This window comes from Aquarana catesbeiana, linkage group LG07 (assembly GCF_042186555.1).
Source record: "Aquarana catesbeiana isolate 2022-GZ linkage group LG07, ASM4218655v1, whole genome shotgun sequence".
In the NCBI taxonomy this organism is placed as follows: domain Eukaryota; kingdom Metazoa; phylum Chordata; class Amphibia; order Anura; family Ranidae; genus Aquarana; species Aquarana catesbeiana.
Window position 1 is genome coordinate 104,002,847 of NC_133330.1, and position 19,739 is coordinate 104,022,585.

A 19,739-nucleotide genomic window follows, 5' to 3' on the forward strand; every position below is an offset into this window, starting at 1 on the left:
TTTATGTTACAGTAGAATGTTTGTATTGACCTGCATTTTTATTATAGTTACATAGTTAGTCAGGTTGAAAAAAGACACAAGTCCATCCAGTTCAACCATAAAAAAAAAAAAAAATCGTACAATCCAATATACCCAATACTATACCCACAGTTGATCCAGAGGAAGGCAAAAAACTCCATGTTTGCTACAGCAAACATGCTCCAATTTGCTACAGCAGGGGAAAAAATTCCTTCCTGATCCCCCGAGAGGCAATCAGATTTTCCCTGGATCAACTTTACCTATAAATGTCAGTACCCAGTTATATTATGTACATTTAGGAAAGTATCCAGGCCTTTCTTAACGCAATCTACTGAGCTGGCCAGAACCACCTCTGGAGGGAGTCTATTCCACATTTTCACAGCTCTTACTGTGAAGAAACTTTTCCGTATTTGGAGATGAAATCTCTTTTCCGCTAGACGTAAAGAGTGCCCCCTTGTCCTCTGTGTTGACCGTAAAGTGAATAACTCAACACCAAGTTCACTATATGGACCCCTTATATATTTGAACATGTTGATCATATCCCCCCTTATTCTCCTCTTCTCAAGAGTGAACAAATTCAGTTCCTCTAATCTTTCCTCATAGCTGAGCTCCTCCATGCCTCTTATCAGTTTGGTTGCCCTTCTCTGCACTTTCTCCAGTTCCCCGATATCCTTTTTGAGAACTGGTGCCCAAAACTGAACTGCATATTCCAGATGAGGTCTTACTAATGATTTGAACAGGGGCAAAATGATATCTCTCTCTCTCTCTGGAGTCCATACCTCTCTTAATACAAGAAAGGACTTTGCTCGCTTTGGAAACCGCAGCTTGGCATTGCATGCTATTATTGAGCTTATGATCTACCAAAACCCCCAGATCCTTCTCCACTACGGATTCCCCCAGTTGTACACCCCCTAGTATGTATGATGCATGCATATTCTTAGCCCCCAAGTGCATAACTTTACATTTCTCAACATTAAACCTCATCTGCCACATAGATGCCCAATTAAACAGAGCATTGAGGTCAGCTTGTAAATTGGAGACATCCTGTAAGGACATTATTCCACTGCATAGCTTGGTGTCATCTGCAAAGACAGAAATGTTACTTTTGATCCCATACCCAATATCATTTATAAAGATATTAAAGAGTAAGGGTCCCAGCACTGAACCTTGGGGTACACCACTGATAACCTCAGACCATTCAGAGTAAGAATCATTAACCACCACCCTCCTGAATTCTGTCTTTTAGCAAGTTTTCTATCCATTTACAAACTGATATTTCCAAGCCTGTAGACTTTACCTTACACATGAGCCGTGTGTGCAGAACTGTATCGAACGCTTTTGCAAAATCCAAGTAAACCACGTCCACAGCCACCCCTCTGTCCAAGATTTTACTTACCTCTTCATAAAAAGAAATCGGGTTTGTCTGACAACTTCTGTCTTTCATGAACCCATGCTGTCTGTTGCTTAAAATGTTTTTTCCAGCAAGAACTCATCTATGTGGTCTTTTATTAAATGCTCCAGTATCTTCCTGACTATAGAAGTTAAACTAACAGGTCTATAGTTACTTGGTAAAGACTTTGATCCCTTTTTAAATATAGGCACCACGTTCGCCCTGCGCCAATCCAGTGGTACTATTCCTGTCATTAATGAGTCCCTAAATATTAGATACAATGGCTTTGAAATTACAGAGCTCAATTCATTTAGGATCCGTGGGTGGATGCCATCAAGTCCAGGTGCTTTATCCACCTTTATTCTGTCTAAATATTTCTGGACCATATCCCTTTTGAGCCATTGTGGATCATTGGGGGCTGTGTCAATACCACCCCCATTATGGACATAAGCTTCCCCATGCTCTTTTGTATACACAGAGCTGAAGAAAGTATTTAATAAATTAGCCTTCTCCTTGTCCCCAGTCACCCACTCTAGATTATTTTGTAAAGGGCCTACATGCTCAGACCTGACCTTTTTACTATTAACCACTTGACGACCGCTCACTGTATATATACGTCATTTTTTTGAAGATGGATATCTCGGTAACGGCAGCAGCTGCTGCCACAACCGAGGTATCCATCTTTACAGCGAGCGGTTCTGTACACGATAATGGTGGTCTCTGCGGCGGGTTCGCCGCGAGATCACCGTTATCGGCGGCGGGAGAGGTGCCACCCCCCCCTCCCGCCGCGCCCTCCGCCGCTTACCGGAGCCGTCGCTAGCGGCGGAGGAGATCGAGACCTGTCACTGCTGAGGTACTGAGACGAGTGAGGCCAAGATGGCCCCCACCCGTCTCTATACCATGTGACGGCCGGAGCGACGTCATTACGACGGCTCCGCCCACTTCTCTTAAAGGCACAATTTTTTTTGTGTCATTTTTTTTTAAACGACTTTTTTTTTTTTTTTTTTTTTTTTTTGCATTTTAGTGTAAATATGAGATCTGAGGACTTTTTGACCCCAGATCTCATATTTAAGAGGACCTGTCATGTTTTTTTCTATTACAAGGGATGTTTACATTCCTTGTAATAGGAATAAAAGTGATCCAAATTTTTTTTTTTTTTTAAAACAGTGAAAAAATAAATAAAATAAAGTAAAATAAATAATAAAAAAAAAAAAAAAAAAAAAAAATTAAAGCGCCCTGTCCCGACGAGCTCGCGCGCAGAAGCGAACGCATACGTGAGTAGCGCCCGCATATGAAAACGGTGGTCAAACCACACATGTGAGGTATCACCGCAACTGGTAGAGCGAGAGCAATAATTCTAGCCCTAGACCTCCTCTGTAACGCAAAACATGCAACCTGTAGAATTTTTTAAACGTCGCCTATGGAGATTTTTAAGGGTAAAAGTTCGACGCTATTCCACGAGCGGGCGCAATTTTGAAGCGTGACATGTTGGGTATCAATTTACTTGGCATAACATTATATTTCACAATATAAAAAAAAATTGGGCTAACTTTACTGTTGTCTTATTTTTTTATTCAAAAAAGTGAATTTTTTCCAAAAAAGTGCGCTTATAAGACCGCTGCGCAAATACGGTGCAAAAAAAAGTATTGCAATGACCGCCATTTTATTCTCTAGGGTGTTAGAAAAAAAAACATATATAATGTTTGGGGGTTCTAAGTAATTTTCTAGCAAAAAAACCTGTTTTAAACATGTAAACACCTAAAATCCAAAACGAGGCTGGTCCTTAAGTGGTTAATATATTTGAAGAATTTTTTGGGGTTTGTCCTATTTTTTGCGATCTGTCGTTCATTTTGAATTTTTGCACCCTTGATTTCCTTTTTACATATTCTGTTAAATTCTTTGTAGCATTTAAACGACACTAGTGTTCCTTCATTTTTATATTTTTTAAAAGCTCTTTTCTTATTGTTTATAGCTTTTCTAACTTTGACCGTGAGCCACATAGGTTTTATTTTTAGCCTTTTAAACTTATTGCCCATGGGAATATACTTTGCAATGAGGTCCCAAACAGTCTTTTTGAAGAATTCCCATTTCTGTTCTGTGTTTATCGCTGCCAATATTCCCTCCCAGTCTAAGTCCTCGAGAGCAGCCCTCATCCTTGGAAAATTTGCTCTCTTGAAGTTAAGTGTTTTTATCTTTCCCTTATGTATTTCTTGTTTACAGCTAACATCAAATGAAATCATGTTCTGGTCACTGCTACCCAGGTGTTCCTTTATCTGGACATTAGTAATAAGCTCTGCATGGTTTGAGATTACCAGGTCCAACAGAGCCTCATTCCTAGTTGGGGCCTCAATAAACTGGACCATAAAATTGTCCTGTACTAGGTTTATAAATTTTTGCCCTTTAACTGTCCCAGCAGTGCCATTACTCCAGTTAATTTCTGGGTAGTTAAAATCCCCCATTATCACCGTCCCAGCCCTTGCAGCCCTTTCCATCTGTGCAAGGAGCTGAGTCTCCACCTCCTCGTTAACATTGGGTGGTCTATAACAAACTCCAATGATTAACTTTGAACTACGCCCATCTATATGCAGTTCCACCCATAATGCTTCAGACTCATCACACTCTCCATCAATCAGGTCCTCTTTCACACTTGCTTTGAGATCACTTCTCACATAGAGACAGACCCCGCCACCTTTCCTTTTTACCCTGTCTCTCCGAAAGAGTGCATAGCCAGGAATATTAATAGCCCAGTCATGTGAGGATTGAAGCCAAGTTTCAGCAATACCGATTACATCATAGTTCACCTCATGCACCAGAGCTTCCAACTCACCTATTTTGCTTGGCAGACTTCTGGCATTGGTGAACAAACACTTTAATGCATTATTACATTTTGGTCTGGTGTTTTTCATATAATTTTTAGTAATACAAATGGCTCTACAGTTTCCAATGGCTGTTTGCAACATGGGAAATTTCTTGACACCTGCCATAACCCTCCCCCCATCTGTCCCCATTCCACCCTCCATTAATGTCTGACCCCTAACTGACCTGTCTTCTTGATATAATTCTATTTCACCCTCCCCCTTCAATCCTAGTTTAAATACTCCTCCAGCCTTCCTATAAACCTTTCCCCCCAGCACAGCAGACCCCCTTCCATTCAAGTGCAAACCGTCTTTAGCATATAGGTTGCACCCCAATGAAAAGTCAGCCCAGTGCTCTAGAAACCCAAATCCCTCCTCCCTACACCAGGTCTTGAGCCATGCATTCAGCTCTCTAATCACCCACTGCCTTTTCTGTGTTGCGCATGGCACAGGCAATATTTCAGAGAATATCACCTTGGAGGTCCTTCCCTTCAACTTGCAGCCTAGTTCTTTAAATTGATTCTTAAGGAGCCTCCACCTTCCATGTATACTGTCATTGGTTCCAACGTGGACCAAGACAGCTGGGTCATGCCCAGCCCCTCCCAGTAATTTATCCACCCGGTCCACCACATGCCGAACCCTAGCACCAGGGAGACAGCAAACCATTCGGTTGAGGCGATCCTTGCGACAAATTATTCTATCAGTCCTTCTGATTATAGAATCCCCTATAACCACCAACTGTCTAGGCCTACCTGCACTCCCCTCACCACCTTTACTAGATGGGCTGCTCTCCCGGCTGTTAGGGGTAGCAGTGACATCTAGGGCTGCCACCTCTGTGTTTGCCACCTCCACATCTTCACCCAACTTGGCAAATTTGTTTTGATGCACAAACACAGGACTGGCCTACCTATTCTGTGAGCCCCTTCCACTCCCTCTAACTACATTAACCCATCTTCCTATCTGATAATCCTGACTTGCCCCTCCACATCAACCCTACTGACCACCTGCTTATGTGCTTTCAGGACCCTGAGTCAAAGATTCCATTCTCTCTAGTGTGACTTGTCATGTGACTTTGGACACATATTGTCACGTATTTCAATGGCACCCGTTTCAATCTATGACTTTAAAAAAGGTTCTTGCACTACTTTGATGCAACTTGATTGCCATAGAGTGTAAAAGTTACTTGAAAGGTACACTGGAAATTCCATGACTTTGGAGTCACACTAATGAGAACGGAGGCTAACTCAATTAATAATAAATATACTAATAAAAATAAACCCTCCACACAGTAAAAAAAACTTCTAAGGTAAAAAATTATATCTGTGAAAAGTCTCGTAAAATAAACTGTCCATAAATGATCCTTCTATATTCAACATCTTAAAAAAGGTGCTAGACTTCAGAGTGTTTGGCCTGTTTTCCCCGTTCCATTTAAATGTCTGTAAAGAGGCCAAATTTGCGCTGTTACATTGCCCCATACCTGGTTTGTTTGCTCGTCAGCAGAGACTGGCAACCTATCTGTTCATAGTGGCCAAAAGGACGATTGCTCAAGCATGGAAAAAACCACAGTCCCCTTTCAGGAAGTGAAAAACCGCTTGACATCCATGATGGTCAACGAACAAATGTCTAGTATACTCAAAGACACGCACGCCAAGTTCCTTAAAGTTTAGGGGCCATGGCTGGAGTATGCCTTCCCTGAACTCCCTCTGGCTAGTATAGATCGGCTCTGACTGGTTTCCCAGATAGCCCCGGGTCCCCTCTCCTTTGCCCTTCACCCCCTTCCCCACTTTCTCTTATTCTCCCCCTCTTTTTCTTACTTCTCTCTGTTCTTTTCTTTTACCAAGGCTCTCAGCCCCCCGCCCCCCCCCTTTTTTTTTTTTTGATTGCCAACAGAGGCTCCGGATGATTTTAACACAGAGTTAAAGCATTCTGTCCTGGTTATTCCTACACTTATAGGGGGTTACCCCAAATCATGTATGTTGCACTTAGAACCTCTGTGACTGTAAACAAGGAGGGTACCCTCCTCCGGTTTATGTTGTATTTCCTTTTGTTGTTTTTTGTCTCATGCGCCAATTCTAGCCCCTGCATGGGCAATCTAGGTGCCTTTGACATTATTGTATGTTCAACGCTACCTCTGCAACAAAAAATTATTGAAGAAAAAAAACATGTGTCCACTGAGGATGAGCGCAGGAGTGTTCGCAGCCGCACATGCAGAGCCCGCCAGGAAGTCGGCACTGCACTGTGCTAATTGCAGGCAGTAAGACCTTTCCTGATCATTGCAGCCGCAGATAGGGAAGATGTCTCACTGCCTGTGATTAGGGCAGTGCCGACTTCCTGGTGGGCTCTGCACGTGCGGCTGTGAACATGCTTGAGCTCATCCTTGGTGTCCACCACTTACCAGAACTATGTAATCTTCTTGTCAGGTCACTATGAACTATGTCAGGTCACATGTGCTTTTAGTGGAATATCCACCTACAACTAGATTCTTCCTCCAATGTGACGTCCACATCGCATTGTACTCAAAAGGCATGTAAAAAAAGATAAGCATTGCTCTAAATAGCGTTCTACTGTTAAAAACAACTGTTTAACTGTTAAAATCGCAATCAAAAACAACATTAGTACATGCACTCAAATTTATATGGTACAGCAATGTTAACCATTATGACATGCTTAATTATATTCAAACTCTGTGCTACTGCAACTAATGTATTATAGTTGTATCAAGTGTCTCTTCACCCGCAAGGTGCCTCTGCATAAAGTTGCACCTTTTGCTTAGCTCCAGAATGTGCTGTCAGAATGTCTGTACTAGTATGTGCCTCAGCCATACCTCCCAACACAAAGTTTTGTCACAACAGGACTTTGTCTAGTGGCAGTTTTTTCACATTTCTAATACCACTTCAATACTGGGCACCCCCTTCCTGCCCAGGTCAATTTTTGACTTTCAGCTCTGTCACACTTTGAATGACAATTGCTCAGTCATGCAATACTGTACTCGTATGAAATTTTTATCGTTTTGTTTTCTTTTGGTGCGATTTAATCACCACTGGGTTTATTTTTTTTGCTAAATAAATGGAAAAGACCTAAAACCTATGATGTGTATGTGTGTGTGTATATATATAATATAATTACTAGTGTGTGTAAGTTTACATACCCTGGCAGACTTTAATTTCTTGCCCATTTTTCAGAGAATGTGAATGACAACACAAAAACCTTTTCTTTCACTCGTGGTTAGTGTTTGGTTGAAGTCATTTATTATCAATTAACTGACTGTGTTTACTCTTTTTAACCAGTTGCCAGTGCAGTTTTTTTTTTTTTTTTCTGATTACTGCATTGGTGTCAGTTTGTGACAGTTAGTGTGGTAGGGCAGTTAGTGTTAGCCCCCTTTAGGTCTAGGGTACCCCCCTAACCCCCCTAAAAGTTTTAACCCCTTGATCACCCCCCGTCGCCAGTGTCACTAAGCGATCATTTTTCTGATCGCTGTATTAGTGTCACTGGTGACGCTAGTTAGGGAGGTAAATATTTCGGTTCAGCATTTTATAGCGTCGGGGACCCCCATATACTACCTAATAAAGGTTTTAACCCTTTGATTGCCCCCTAGTTAACCCTTTCACCACTGATCGCCGTATAACTGTTACGGGTGACGCTGGTTAGTTAGTTTTATTTTTTTATAGTGTCAGGGCACCTGCTGTTTATTACCGAATAAAGGTTTAACCCCCTGATCGCCCGGCGATGATATAACTTAGGTTTTAGGGTAAGATAGGGTCTGCGTCTCCCCAGGCAGGGTCAGGTTAGCGCCAGTACCGCTAACACCCACGCATGCACCATACACCTCCCCTAGTGGTATAGTATCTGAACGGATCAATATCTGATCCGATCAGATCTATACTAGCGTCCCCAGTAGTTTAAGGTTCCCAAAAACGCAGTGTTAGCGGGATCAGCCCAGATACCTGCTAGCACCTGCGTTTTCCCCTCCGCCCGGCCCAGCCCAGCCCACCCAAGTGCAGTATCGATCGATCACTGTCACTTACAAAACACTAGACACATAACTGCAGCATTCGCAGTTATCAGGCCTGATCCCTGCGATCGCTAACAGTTTTTTTTGTTAGCGTTTTGGTGAACTGGCAAGCACCAGCGGCCTAGTACACCCCGGTCGTAGTCAAACCAGCACTGCAGTAACACTTGGTGACGTGGCGAGTCCCATAAGTGCAGTTCAAGCTGGTGAGGTGGCAAGCACAAGTAGTGTCCCGCTGCCACCAAGAAGAAGACAAACACAGGCCCGTCGTGCCCATAATGCCCTTCCTGCTGCATTCGCCAATCCTAATTGGGAACCCACCACTTCTGCAGCACCCGTACTTCCCCAATTCACATCCCCAACCAAATGCAGTCGGCTGCATGAGAGGCATTTTCTTTGTCCTCCCGAGTACCCTTACCCAACGAACCCACCCCAAAAAAGATGTAGTGTCTGCTGCAAGCGCGGATATAGGCGTGACACCCGCTATTATTGTCCCTCCTGTCCTGACAATCCTGGTCTTTGCATTGGTGAATGTTTTGAACGCTACCATACACTAGTTGAGTATTAGCGTAGGGTACAGCATTGCACAGACTAGGCACACTAACACAGGGTCTCCCAAGATGCCATCGCATTTTGAGAGACCCGAACCTGGAACCGGTTACAGTTATAAAAGTTACAGTTACAAAAAAAAGTGTAAAAAAAAAAACACAAAAAAATATATAAAATAAAAACAAAAATAGTTGTCGTTTTATTGTTCTCTCTCTCTCTCTCTCTCTCTCTCTCTCTCTCTCTCTCTCTCTCTCTCTCTCTCTCTCTCTCTCTCTCTCTCTCTTCTCTCTCTCTCTTCTCTCTCTCTCTTCTCTCTCTCTCTTCTCTCTCTCTTCTCTCTTCTCTCTTTTCTCTCTCTCTCTCTCTCTCTTCTCTCTCTATTGTTCTGCTCTTTTTTTTTTACTGTATTCTATTCTGCAATGTTTTATTTTTATCATGTTTGCTTTTCAGGTATGCAATTTTTTATACTTTACCGTTTACTGTGTTTTATTGTTAACCATTTTTTTGTCTTCAGGTACGCCATTCAGCTGCAGCGCGGATTTATTTATCTTGACAGAAACAGCGTTTGCTCCCACGATATATAAAGCCGTGACTCCAGCACTGTCGGAGGTGATCTATGCCGAAGCATGGGGGCAGCAGGGGCGGAGGAGCGATTTGCTCCTACCTTTTGCGGTAGGATGCCCCCATGCTTCAGCATACATAAATGGTGCATGTATGCCCATCATTAGAAGTGGGTGGATGAAGGGAGGTATTCTAATGGTGGGCATACCCACCGATCAATCTCTTTTTTTCGTTCAGCCCACAGGCTGCATGAAAAAAAAAGATTACAATATAAGCCCAACAAGAACCAGCAACGTACTGGTATGTTGCTGGACTTTGAGTGGTTATACCAGAATGACGCCTGCAGGTTTAGGTATCATCTTGGTACCATTCTTTTCAGCCAGCGGTCAGCTTTCATGTAAAAGCAATCCTAGCGGCGAATTAGCCTCTAGACTGCTTTTACAAGCAGTGGGAGGGAATGCTCCCCCCCCCACCGTCTTCCATGTTTTTCTCTGGCTCTCCTGTCTCAACAGGGAACCTGAGAATGCAGCCAGTGATTCAGCCAGCTGACCATAGAGCTGATCAGAGACCAGAGTGGCTCCAAACATCTCTATGGCCTAAGAAACCAGAAGCTACGAGCATTTCATGACTTAGATTTCGCCGGATGTAAACAGCGCCATTGGGAAGGCATTTTATCACACCGATCTTGGTGTGGTCAGATGCTTTGAGGGCAGAGGAGAGATATAAGGTCTAATAGACCCCAATTTTTTCAAAAAAGAGTACCTGTCACTACCTGTTGCTATCATAGAGGATATTTACATTCCCTGAGATAACAATAAAAATGATTTAAAAAAAAAAAAAAAAACTGAAAGGAACAGTTAAAAAATAATAAAGAAAAAAAAAAAAGCACCCCTGTCCCCCCCTGCTCTCGCGCAAAGGCGAACGCAAGCATCGGTCTGGCGTCAAATGTAAACCGCAATTGCACCATGCATGTGAGGTATCACCGCAAAGATCAGATCGAGGGCAGTAATTTTAGCAGTAGACCTCCTCTGTAAATCTAAAGTGGTAACCTGTAAAGGCTTTTAAAGGCTTTTAAAAATGTATTTAGTTTGTCGCCACTGCACATTTGTGTGCAATTTTAAAGCATATCATGTTTGGTATCCATGTACTCGGCCTAAGATCATCTTTTTTATTTCATCAAACATTTGGGCAATATAGTGTGTTTTAGTGCATTAAAATTTAAAAGTGTGTTTTTTCCCAAAAAAATGCGTTTGAAAAATCGATGCGCAAATACTGTGTGAAAAAAAAAATACGCGGCTAGGCTCCCAAAAAGTCCCACACATGTGGTATCCCCGTACTCAGGAGAAGCAGCTGAATGTATTTTGGGGTGCAATTCCACATATGCCCATGGCCTGTGTGAGCAATATATCATTTAGTGACAACTTTTTGTAAATTTTTTTTTTTTTTTTTTTGTCATTATTCATTTACTTGGGACAAAAAAAAAATTAAATATTCAATGGGCTCAACATGCCTCTCAGCAATTTCCTTGGGGTATCTACTTTCCAAAATGGGGTCATTTGGGGGGTTTTGTACTGCCCTGCCATTTTAGCACCTCAAGAAATGAGTCATAAATTAAAGGCTGTGTAAATTTCAGAAAATGTACCCTAGTTTGTAGGCGCTATAACTTTTGTGAAAACCAATAAATATACACTTATTGAAATTTTTTTTACCAAAGACATGTGGCCGAATACATTTTGGCCTAAATGTATGACTAAAATTGAGTTTATTGGATTTTTTTTGTAACATAAAGTAGAAAATGTCATTTTTTTTTTTTCAAAATTTTTGGTCTTTTTCCGTTTATATCGCAAAAAAAAAAACCGCAGAGGTGATCAAATACCATCAAAAGAAGGCTAATTGTGGGAAGAAAAGGACGCAAATTTCGTTTGCGCGGCCATGCAATGCTATACCCAATTAGCAGTTAAAGTGGTGCCAAATTGTAAAAAGTACTCTGGTCAGGAAGGGGGTAAATCCTTCCGGGGCTGAAGTGGTTAAATCATAATGACAACAGAAACTACCCAAATGACCCTGATCAAAAGTTTACATACCCTGGTGATTTTTGCCTGATAACCTGCACACAAGTTGACACAAAGGGGTTTGAATGGCTAATAAAGGTAACCATCCTCCCCTGTGATCGGTTTACTGGTAAATAGTGTGTGTGTGTGTGTATAAAAGGTCAGTGAGTTTCTGGACTCCTGACAGACCCTTGCATCTTTCATTCAGTGCTGAAATGACGTTTCTGGATTCTGAGTCATGGGGAAAGCAAAAGAATTGTCAAAGGATTTGTGGGAAAAGGCAGTTGAACTGTAAGAAACAGGAAAGGGATAACAAAAGATATCCAAGGAATTGAGAATGCCAATCAGCTTTTTGGCCACAACCATAAATGCTTCATTTGGAGATGAGTCAACAAGGCCTATGATGAAAGGTACACCATTCCTACTGTGAAACACGGAGGTGGATTGCTGATGTTTTGGGGATGTGTGAGCTACAAATGCACAGGAAATTTGGTCAAAATTGATGGCAAGATGCATGCAGTATGTTATCAAAAAATACCGGAGGAAAATTTGCATTCATCAGCCAGGAAGCTGTGCATGGGACTTACTTGGATGTTCCAACATGACAATGATCCAAAACACAAGGCCAGAATGACCTGTCATTGGCTACAGCAGAATAAAGTGAAGGTTCTAGAGTGGCCATCTCAGTCTCCTGACCTCAATATCATTGAGCCACTCTGGAGAGATCTCAAACATGCAGTTCATGCAAAACTAGAGGCTTTTTGCCAAGAGGAATGGGCAGCTTTACCATCTGAGAAGATAAAGAGCCTCATCCACAAATACCACAAAAGACTTCATTGATGTTAAAGGGGACAATACACGGTATTAAGAACTGGCAAATGTAACTTTTGACCAGGGTCATTTTGGTAGTTTCTGTTGCCATTATGATTTAAAAAGAGTAAACAGTTGATTGATAATAAATGGCTTCAGCCAAACACTAACCATGAGTGAAAAATGTTTTTGTGTTGTTATTCATATTCTCTAAAAAATGGCCAAGAAATCATAAATTCTGCCTGGGTATGTAAACTTATAAGCACAACTGTATACACATATAACTATTGTGGTGTGGATCAGGTTACTGTGTGCAGTGCAAAGTGCGGCCTGAACATTCATTACAAGTATGGTACTTTTTCTGCTTTATCAAGCAGTTAAAACAAAATGCTTTAAATGGAGCAAATAAGAGAAATGTATTGTTGATATTTATATATTATTTGAGGAGTTAGTTGAGGAGTTAGTGAGGACCCCGTGACGCTTTTTTTTTTTTTTTTTTATGCGTTCACTGTGCTTGATTTGTGATAAAGTAGGTAACATGACCTCTTGGGAGGTATCGAATAAATCACTGATTTCTAGCAAGTCTCACAAAGGCAATGATCCGGGAACTTTGTTTTAGTCTATAAATGTTTAGGTTTGAATGCATTTATGTTCAGGCCAGATTTTGAAGGACTAGTAGCTTTGAAATTTTGTATGTCTGCTCTATTTTGGGTACAGTAGGTATCCATTTATAATCGGTACTTTCTTTTGTTTGGATAGTTATGGGGGCAAACTGAAAATATATTTTCAGAGAGCTCCAGAGATAAGACTGCAGTGTCTTTGCAACTCTTCACTGAATTCAAGCAGGTTGGCTTATATAATCTGACAAGCAGGAACACCAAAAGATTGTTAGACTGACCTCATGGTGCCGAATTGCAATAGTGATCAACTTCTAACAGTGCTAGGTGATGGGATCAGTTTAAGAAATTGTTCTTGAATATTAATTTAGTAATAGCCAAAATATGTTTTAACTGAAAGTCTGGCAAAACACACTGTTGGCTGCCACCAAGGACCCGATTGAACATTTTTTTTTTTTTTTTTTGTTATTTTTTTTAGGCGAAGGACATTTTCTGCCAGTACAGAAAGTTTTTATTATAAAGCATCTCTAAACCCAAAAATGTAATAGGTTACAACTTAGCAGTCCCTAAGTGATGGCTGATTTCGTTTTTTTTTTTTTTTTTTTTTTTATTCCCTTTATTCTCACCGGGCAGTTCTATGAATAACATATTTCCTGCCCTAAGATGAAGATGTTTACTGCACTGTATCTAAGAAGGCATCAGCGGCATCACTCTAGAATGGCTGTTTTCCTGATTTTGGACTACAAACACCTCCTTCCCCTCCATTACATAGGGAAGCATTCTTTTGTAGCTCAGAGAAGGTAGCTGAGAAAATTAAGTTTTAATGATCACTTGTTCTGTCAGGGTTCTTGTGGACTTTGTGGTTCCCACCTTGCTGAAGGCAAGGAAGTCCTCTTCTTGTAGGATTTACCACTGCACATGGAAAGCAAACTTGCTTGGTGCAAAAAAAGCTTCATTCCAGAAAATACTTTATTGCACAGGTTTAATTCTTTCTTCAGTCAAAACTAGTTAGGTCCAGAAGGCTATCAAATGTCAGGTTTTTGCTTTTGGCATTGTTTTTTTTTTTCCGAGGCTGCTAGCTTCCTCACTCCTTGGTCAGAGACTTTGTACAAAGAATGGCTCACAATGTTCACCCAGTATCTCCCTGCTAACTCCATGGGACCCCCAACCCAGTGTTTTTGGTCCTTCAGAGGCTAAGGTTCAAAACCATTTATGATATTTCTCTCCCCCTCTCATCATGCAACTAAATTTGAGACTTTGTCCTGTTAGGGACCTTTTTCTTGTTCTTCACAATGACGAGGTTGTTTTGAGACCACATAATTCCTTCCTGTCTAAGGTGGTCTCAGCTTTTCATTTGTATCAGGACATTGTAATGCCTTTTCTTTTTTCCTTCTCCAAAACATCCTAAAGAGATTGCTTTCCACTGCTTGGAAAGCAGTCTAGTTCGTATTGCCTAAAGACTCTTAGAAGGGACAGGCTGCCTCTATAGCTAAAACTTCTAGTTGGATTTGACAGATTATCACTCAGGCAGATGACCTAAAATGGTTTCTGTGTAGGCTCACTCCAGAAGAAGTGTCGGTGCTTCATGTACTTTTCAGCCTTGGGTTCCCAGGTCTGTAAGGTGGCCACCTGGTCTTCTGTTATACGTACGCTACGTTTTACTAGGTGAAAGTCCTACAGGTGGCACTGCAAAGGCCTTCTCAGTTATCCCCCTTTATTTGTTAGGAGGATTGTTCCTGTTGGGTATGTTAGCCGTTTGCTGTTGCTCGCCTCTCATGAGATTGCTTTTGGATGCTCCAGTGATCTAAAAATTAACTCTCCTGTGCCCTGTGATGTACAATTTAAGAAAACTAGATTTTTGACGTGCATGTAAAATCGCTTTTTTGGAGTAAATTTACGGGACACAATTCCATCCCCTCTCGTTTCATTCTGATATTGCTTGCTGACAAAACTAGGGCAGTGCTGGGCATGAGAGGCATTGTTAAGCTCTTCTGTTTGCCAGTGTTCAAAGCATAACTCAATGGTCTAAGAATTACATCTCCTGTGTCCTGTGATAAACTCTAAGAAAGAGATTTTACAGGTGCGTTAAAAAATATTTATTTGAAATATAAACACTTTAAGAAACACTTTTTTTTTCTAAAGGCAGAAGGTTTTTTATCTTAATGCATTCTATGCATTAAGATCGAAAAAAAAAAAAACTTGTTTGCAGCAGCCTTCTCACCCCTCCTAATACTTACCTGAGCCCCATCTTGCTCCAGTGATGTTGCACGAGAACCTCAGCTGCCCAGGACTCTCCCTGCTGATTGGCTGAGACACAGCAGCAGGCACCATTGGCTCCCACTGCTGTCAATCAAAGTTGGTGAGCCAATGAGAGGAGAGAGAGGGCGGGGACACAGAGCAGCTGCTCAGCACTGGTGCCCCATAGCAAGCTGCTTTCTGTGGGGGCACTGGGCAGAAGGGATGGGCCAAGAGTGCCGGTGAGGGACCTGAGAAGGGGAGGATCTGGGCTTCTCTGTGCAAAACCATTGTACAGAGCAGGTAAGTATAAGATGTTTGTTATTTTTAAATTAAAAAACAAGACTTTAGTATCACTTTAAAATGTGTTTTAAAGGTGTGGTAACTTTCTGAAATCTCCATAACTTTTTTTCTTTTTGCCTGTTCTTTGCAGACAAATGAAGGTGTGTTTACACTTTCCGCTATGACTTCTGGCATTCGCAGGAATTGGATTGAGGCTCTAAGAAAAAATGTGCACCCAGTTAGCATACCTGATGTGACAAAGTAAGTTGTAAGCATTTTAAAGCCCAAATGACTTCATTTCAAATCACTCAATCACAAGTGGTTGTAAAGGTAAAAGGTTTTTTACTGTAATGCATTCTCTCAATTAAGGTAAAAAAGAACTAATAATAGCTCCCCCCAGCCCACCCTCAGTACTCACGTGAGCCTGATCTTGATCCAGCGCTGTGCACGTCTGCAGCAGTTATTCTCCCCTGTCTCACAGGCTCGAGTGAGAGCAGTTAGAGCTATTGGCTCCTGCTGCTGTCAGTCAAAACCTCTGAGGGGGGGGGCGGGGTTAAGCAAGGCTGTGTGTCTGAATAGATGCAAACAGCCTGGCTTGGGATCGAGCATCCACAAGTGCCCCCATAAGAAGTAGCTTCCTATGGGGGCAGTCGGCACGGGGCAGAAAACAGGAGCACCTGCGGGGACCACAGAAGATATGAATTGGTGCTGCTCTGTTCAAAACCATTGCGCAGAGCAGGTAAGTGTGACGTGTTTATTTTAATGAAAAAATATTTAAAGCTTTACAATCACTTAAAATGCTTTCTAGGTGCAAAAGGTGTGCAAAGTCTTAGTCGGTTTACTTTAGAAAGTAGACACAGCCTAATTTGAAAAGCCTGTCTCTTAGCAGCATTCTGCAGAGAATGAGCCTTGCTTTCTGTGGTCTGTATGCAGAGGTCTAACACCCCCCCCCCCCCTGCTGAGTCAGAGCTAGGGCTCTCTAATCAGCTGGGAGCCTGAGCTTTCAATGGAAATCCCCTGCTCTGACCCAGAAGATGGTCGGCCCTTTGTAGAGAAAACACGGCTTCCACATAGAAAGCAAGTATCCAGCAGAGAAGGATGTAGTACAAGAGCCTGACTGAATTGACTGTTTAGACATATATTAGATTTTATTTTTTTTAATTTTGTTTTGGTAAATCTAAAGGGGATTGTACAGCAATAATACAGTCAGGTTGAAGTGGGTGTGGTGAGCTAGGACTTTGTACACCTTTTTGTTTTGATGCACCTGGAATGTACTTAGTTGGTTTAAAATGTTTGTAGATGCTAGATTTTTCAATTAAAAATAATAAATATGTTATACTTACCTGCTTTGTGCAATGTTTTTGCATGGGGGGGGCAAACCTCCTCTTTTGGGGTTCCCTGCTGGCTCCTCCTCTTCTCTCTGCCCCTATAGCAAGCCTCTTACTTTGGGTGCACACCTGCTGGCTTACTCCCAAAAAGGGGCTGTATGCATTTATGAACACATGGAACGCTGCTCGGCCCTGCCCCCTGCTCTGCTCACACGATTTGACTGACAACAGTAGAAGGCCAATAGCTCACGCTGTTGTCAGAGTTCCTGTGAGAAGAGGAAGAGAGGGGAGGGAAGACCTGAAGCTGGGACAGCACTGAATCGCTGACAGACTCAGGTAAATGTTGGGGGGCAGGGGGGGGGGAGAGGGACAATGGTTACTGGGGTGTTTTTTTTTATTTGTTTTTTTTTTTTTGTATTTTTTGTTACCTTAATGCAGGAAATGTATTAAGGTAAAAAAAACACACAGGCTTTAGAACAACTTTAAACTAAAGATAATTTGGGTATTTTGAAAATGTATTTTATGTCTATTCAAACGTATTTATTAGAGGAATTTAAAAAATGGATCATAACTCATCCCCTTTATTGCTTTTAACATACGTGTAGGAATATAGAAGGCATAAACAATAGTGATACGTTTTATGTATTTGTTCAGGTAACCACACAGCATCCGGCACCTCATCCCAAAGAATCAAATGTATTGGAAGAGGGTATGGGCAGGATTTAAACAGAAAATACCGCTATAATCCCACCCAAACCCTCTTCCAATACAATGGTGAGAAGTATGTAGTTGGCGTTGCCTTATGCTTTATGAGTGAAGTTGCTGCATAGTAAAACAGGTCACTGTTAGGGGTAGCTTACAGGATTTTTTCCTTGTATATCAATGGCAGCTGAATGTTGTGTTTCAGTTTAGCAGTCTGGTGTATCAGCAGTCACATCCTAAACTCCGTGCAGGTCCACTACCACCATCTGTGTTAAGCTGTGTGCACACAAATCAAATTTCAATCTGACTGTGGCATTCTGTGTTCAACAGAAGCCTATCCTTAGACTGGCTTCTGTTGAATGGTCCTGCTGGAAAAACAGCATTCGATCAGCTGCTGCAGCCAATGGCTGTTACCCAGCTTTACTTATATCACTTTTTGTTATTGCCTTTTGCATTTAGCCTTAAAAGGTGTCTTTTGCTGAGTGTGTGTGTGTGTGTTATATATATATATATATATATATATATATATATATATATATATATATATATATATATATATATATATATATATATATATATATATATATATATATAAATCCTTTTCATACAATAAGAAAAAGAAAGCGACACATATGGCATAGCAAACATGAACAGGGCTATTCATAGAGAAAAGAGAGAGGGAGGGCCATCGTTCCGCGAGGGGCAAACCATGTGGACCCGGGCTAACTGTGTCAAGAAAAAAACAAGATATTTGTAACATAAAAACAAAACATAGTATTTAACCATAAGGGGCCCATTCAAATGTGCCAGGACTGCAGGCACCCACACCAATCCAGGAGGCTGGAAGAAGATTAAAAGGCAGTAATAAACATAAGCTGCCAAAAAAAATTTACGAGAACAAAATTCGGGTAGTGGCTGCAGTATTCACGTAGGTACCTTAAGACCCCTTTCACACTGGAGCGTTTTGCAGGCGCTATAGCGTTAAAATTAGCGCCTGCAAACCGCCCTAAAACAGCTGCTCCATTCACTCCAGTGTGAAAGCTGGAGGGCTTTCACACTGGAGCGGTGCGCTGGCAGAGCGTAAGAAAAAGTACTGCCAGCACCTTTTTTGGAGCGGTGAACCCACCACTCCTCCACCGCTGCTCCCCATTGAAATCAGTGGGGCAGCGCTGCGATGAGCGGTGTTTTGTGGGCAGATTTAACCCCTTTTTGGCCACTAGCGGGGGGTTAAAACTGCCCCGCTAGCGAGGGAATAGCGACGGTAAAGCGGTGCTAAAAATAGCGCCGCTTTCTTGCTGACGGCACAGTGTGAAAGGGGTCTAAGTGAGGGCTTGGCTAAAGCTACGTCTAAACTAGATGGGACCAAAGTAGGGTCAGATATGTGAGCCCGACCTGTCGCCCAAACACTAGAGAAGCGCTCCCGGCTGTCCTTGCATGTCGCCACCCAGTCCTCCGCATCCATGATTTCATTCACTTTCCTGATCCATTCCTCCCTATTGGGAACCTGAGCCCTTTTCCAGTAAATAGGAATCGCTCTCGTAGCTGCATTTAAAAGGTGCGGTAGGGCACTTCGCTTATAATGACCAAGTGGTAGGGTTGGAAAATGGAGTAAGTGAACCGGGGACAATGGGATATCTACATTCAAAATGGCTTTTATCCGATCTTTAATATCTGACTAAAAAAGGACGAATTGTGGGATACTCTCACCGCAAGTGCAGGAGCATACCACGCTGGCCGCAGCTTCTCCAACAAAGATCTGTAACTGAAGGGTATATGCGTGGCAAGGCTGAAGGTACACAATACCAGCGCGTCCGCAACTTATAATTGGTGTCCTGAGACTTATGCTGGCCATACACTATACGAAAAATCGGCCGAAAAATCGTTCGTATAGACACTTCGTTCGTTTTTCGGCAAGTTAATGGGCACAAATCAATAATCGTTTGTGACGTTTTTGTGGGGAAAAAACGAACGGAAAGTTTGGAAAATTTCTGCTGAACGTACGATAAATTGCAAGGTTAATGTGTTTCCCGTCCGAACTGTCTGCACTAGGTATATGTAAAAAAACGAACAAAAAATTATTTATTCATGTCCACTGAACAATTTATCGGTCATTATATGATGGCACGATCGTTTGCGGTCACGGTCGAACGTTCTTTTTTCGAAAATGGGTTCGGCCGATTTTCTGTATAGTGTATGGCCAGCATTAGAATCAGTAGGGCTAGAGTGTGATAATTGGTAGAGACATGTAAGTTGCTGAGATGATTTTAGCACGTATGAGGAAGTTTTAGGCGCATTAGAGCAAATGATTGGATAAAGAATATGAACTGCAAAC

At 41.9% G+C, this 19,739-nt stretch overlaps 1 protein-coding gene across 2 annotated transcripts in view; it reads left to right on the forward strand.

The window, feature by feature from the left end:
* Positions 1-19,739, forward strand: part of TRIOBP (TRIO and F-actin binding protein) — a 139,407-nt gene that overhangs the window by 36,789 nt on the left and 82,879 nt on the right. For both annotated transcript variants that reach the window (XM_073592567.1, XM_073592566.1), the window contains one exon: positions 15,529-15,638. In XM_073592567.1, the coding sequence (XP_073448668.1) occupies positions 15,529-15,638 (110 nt within the window). The remainder of the gene's footprint in view (positions 1-15,528; positions 15,639-19,739) is intronic.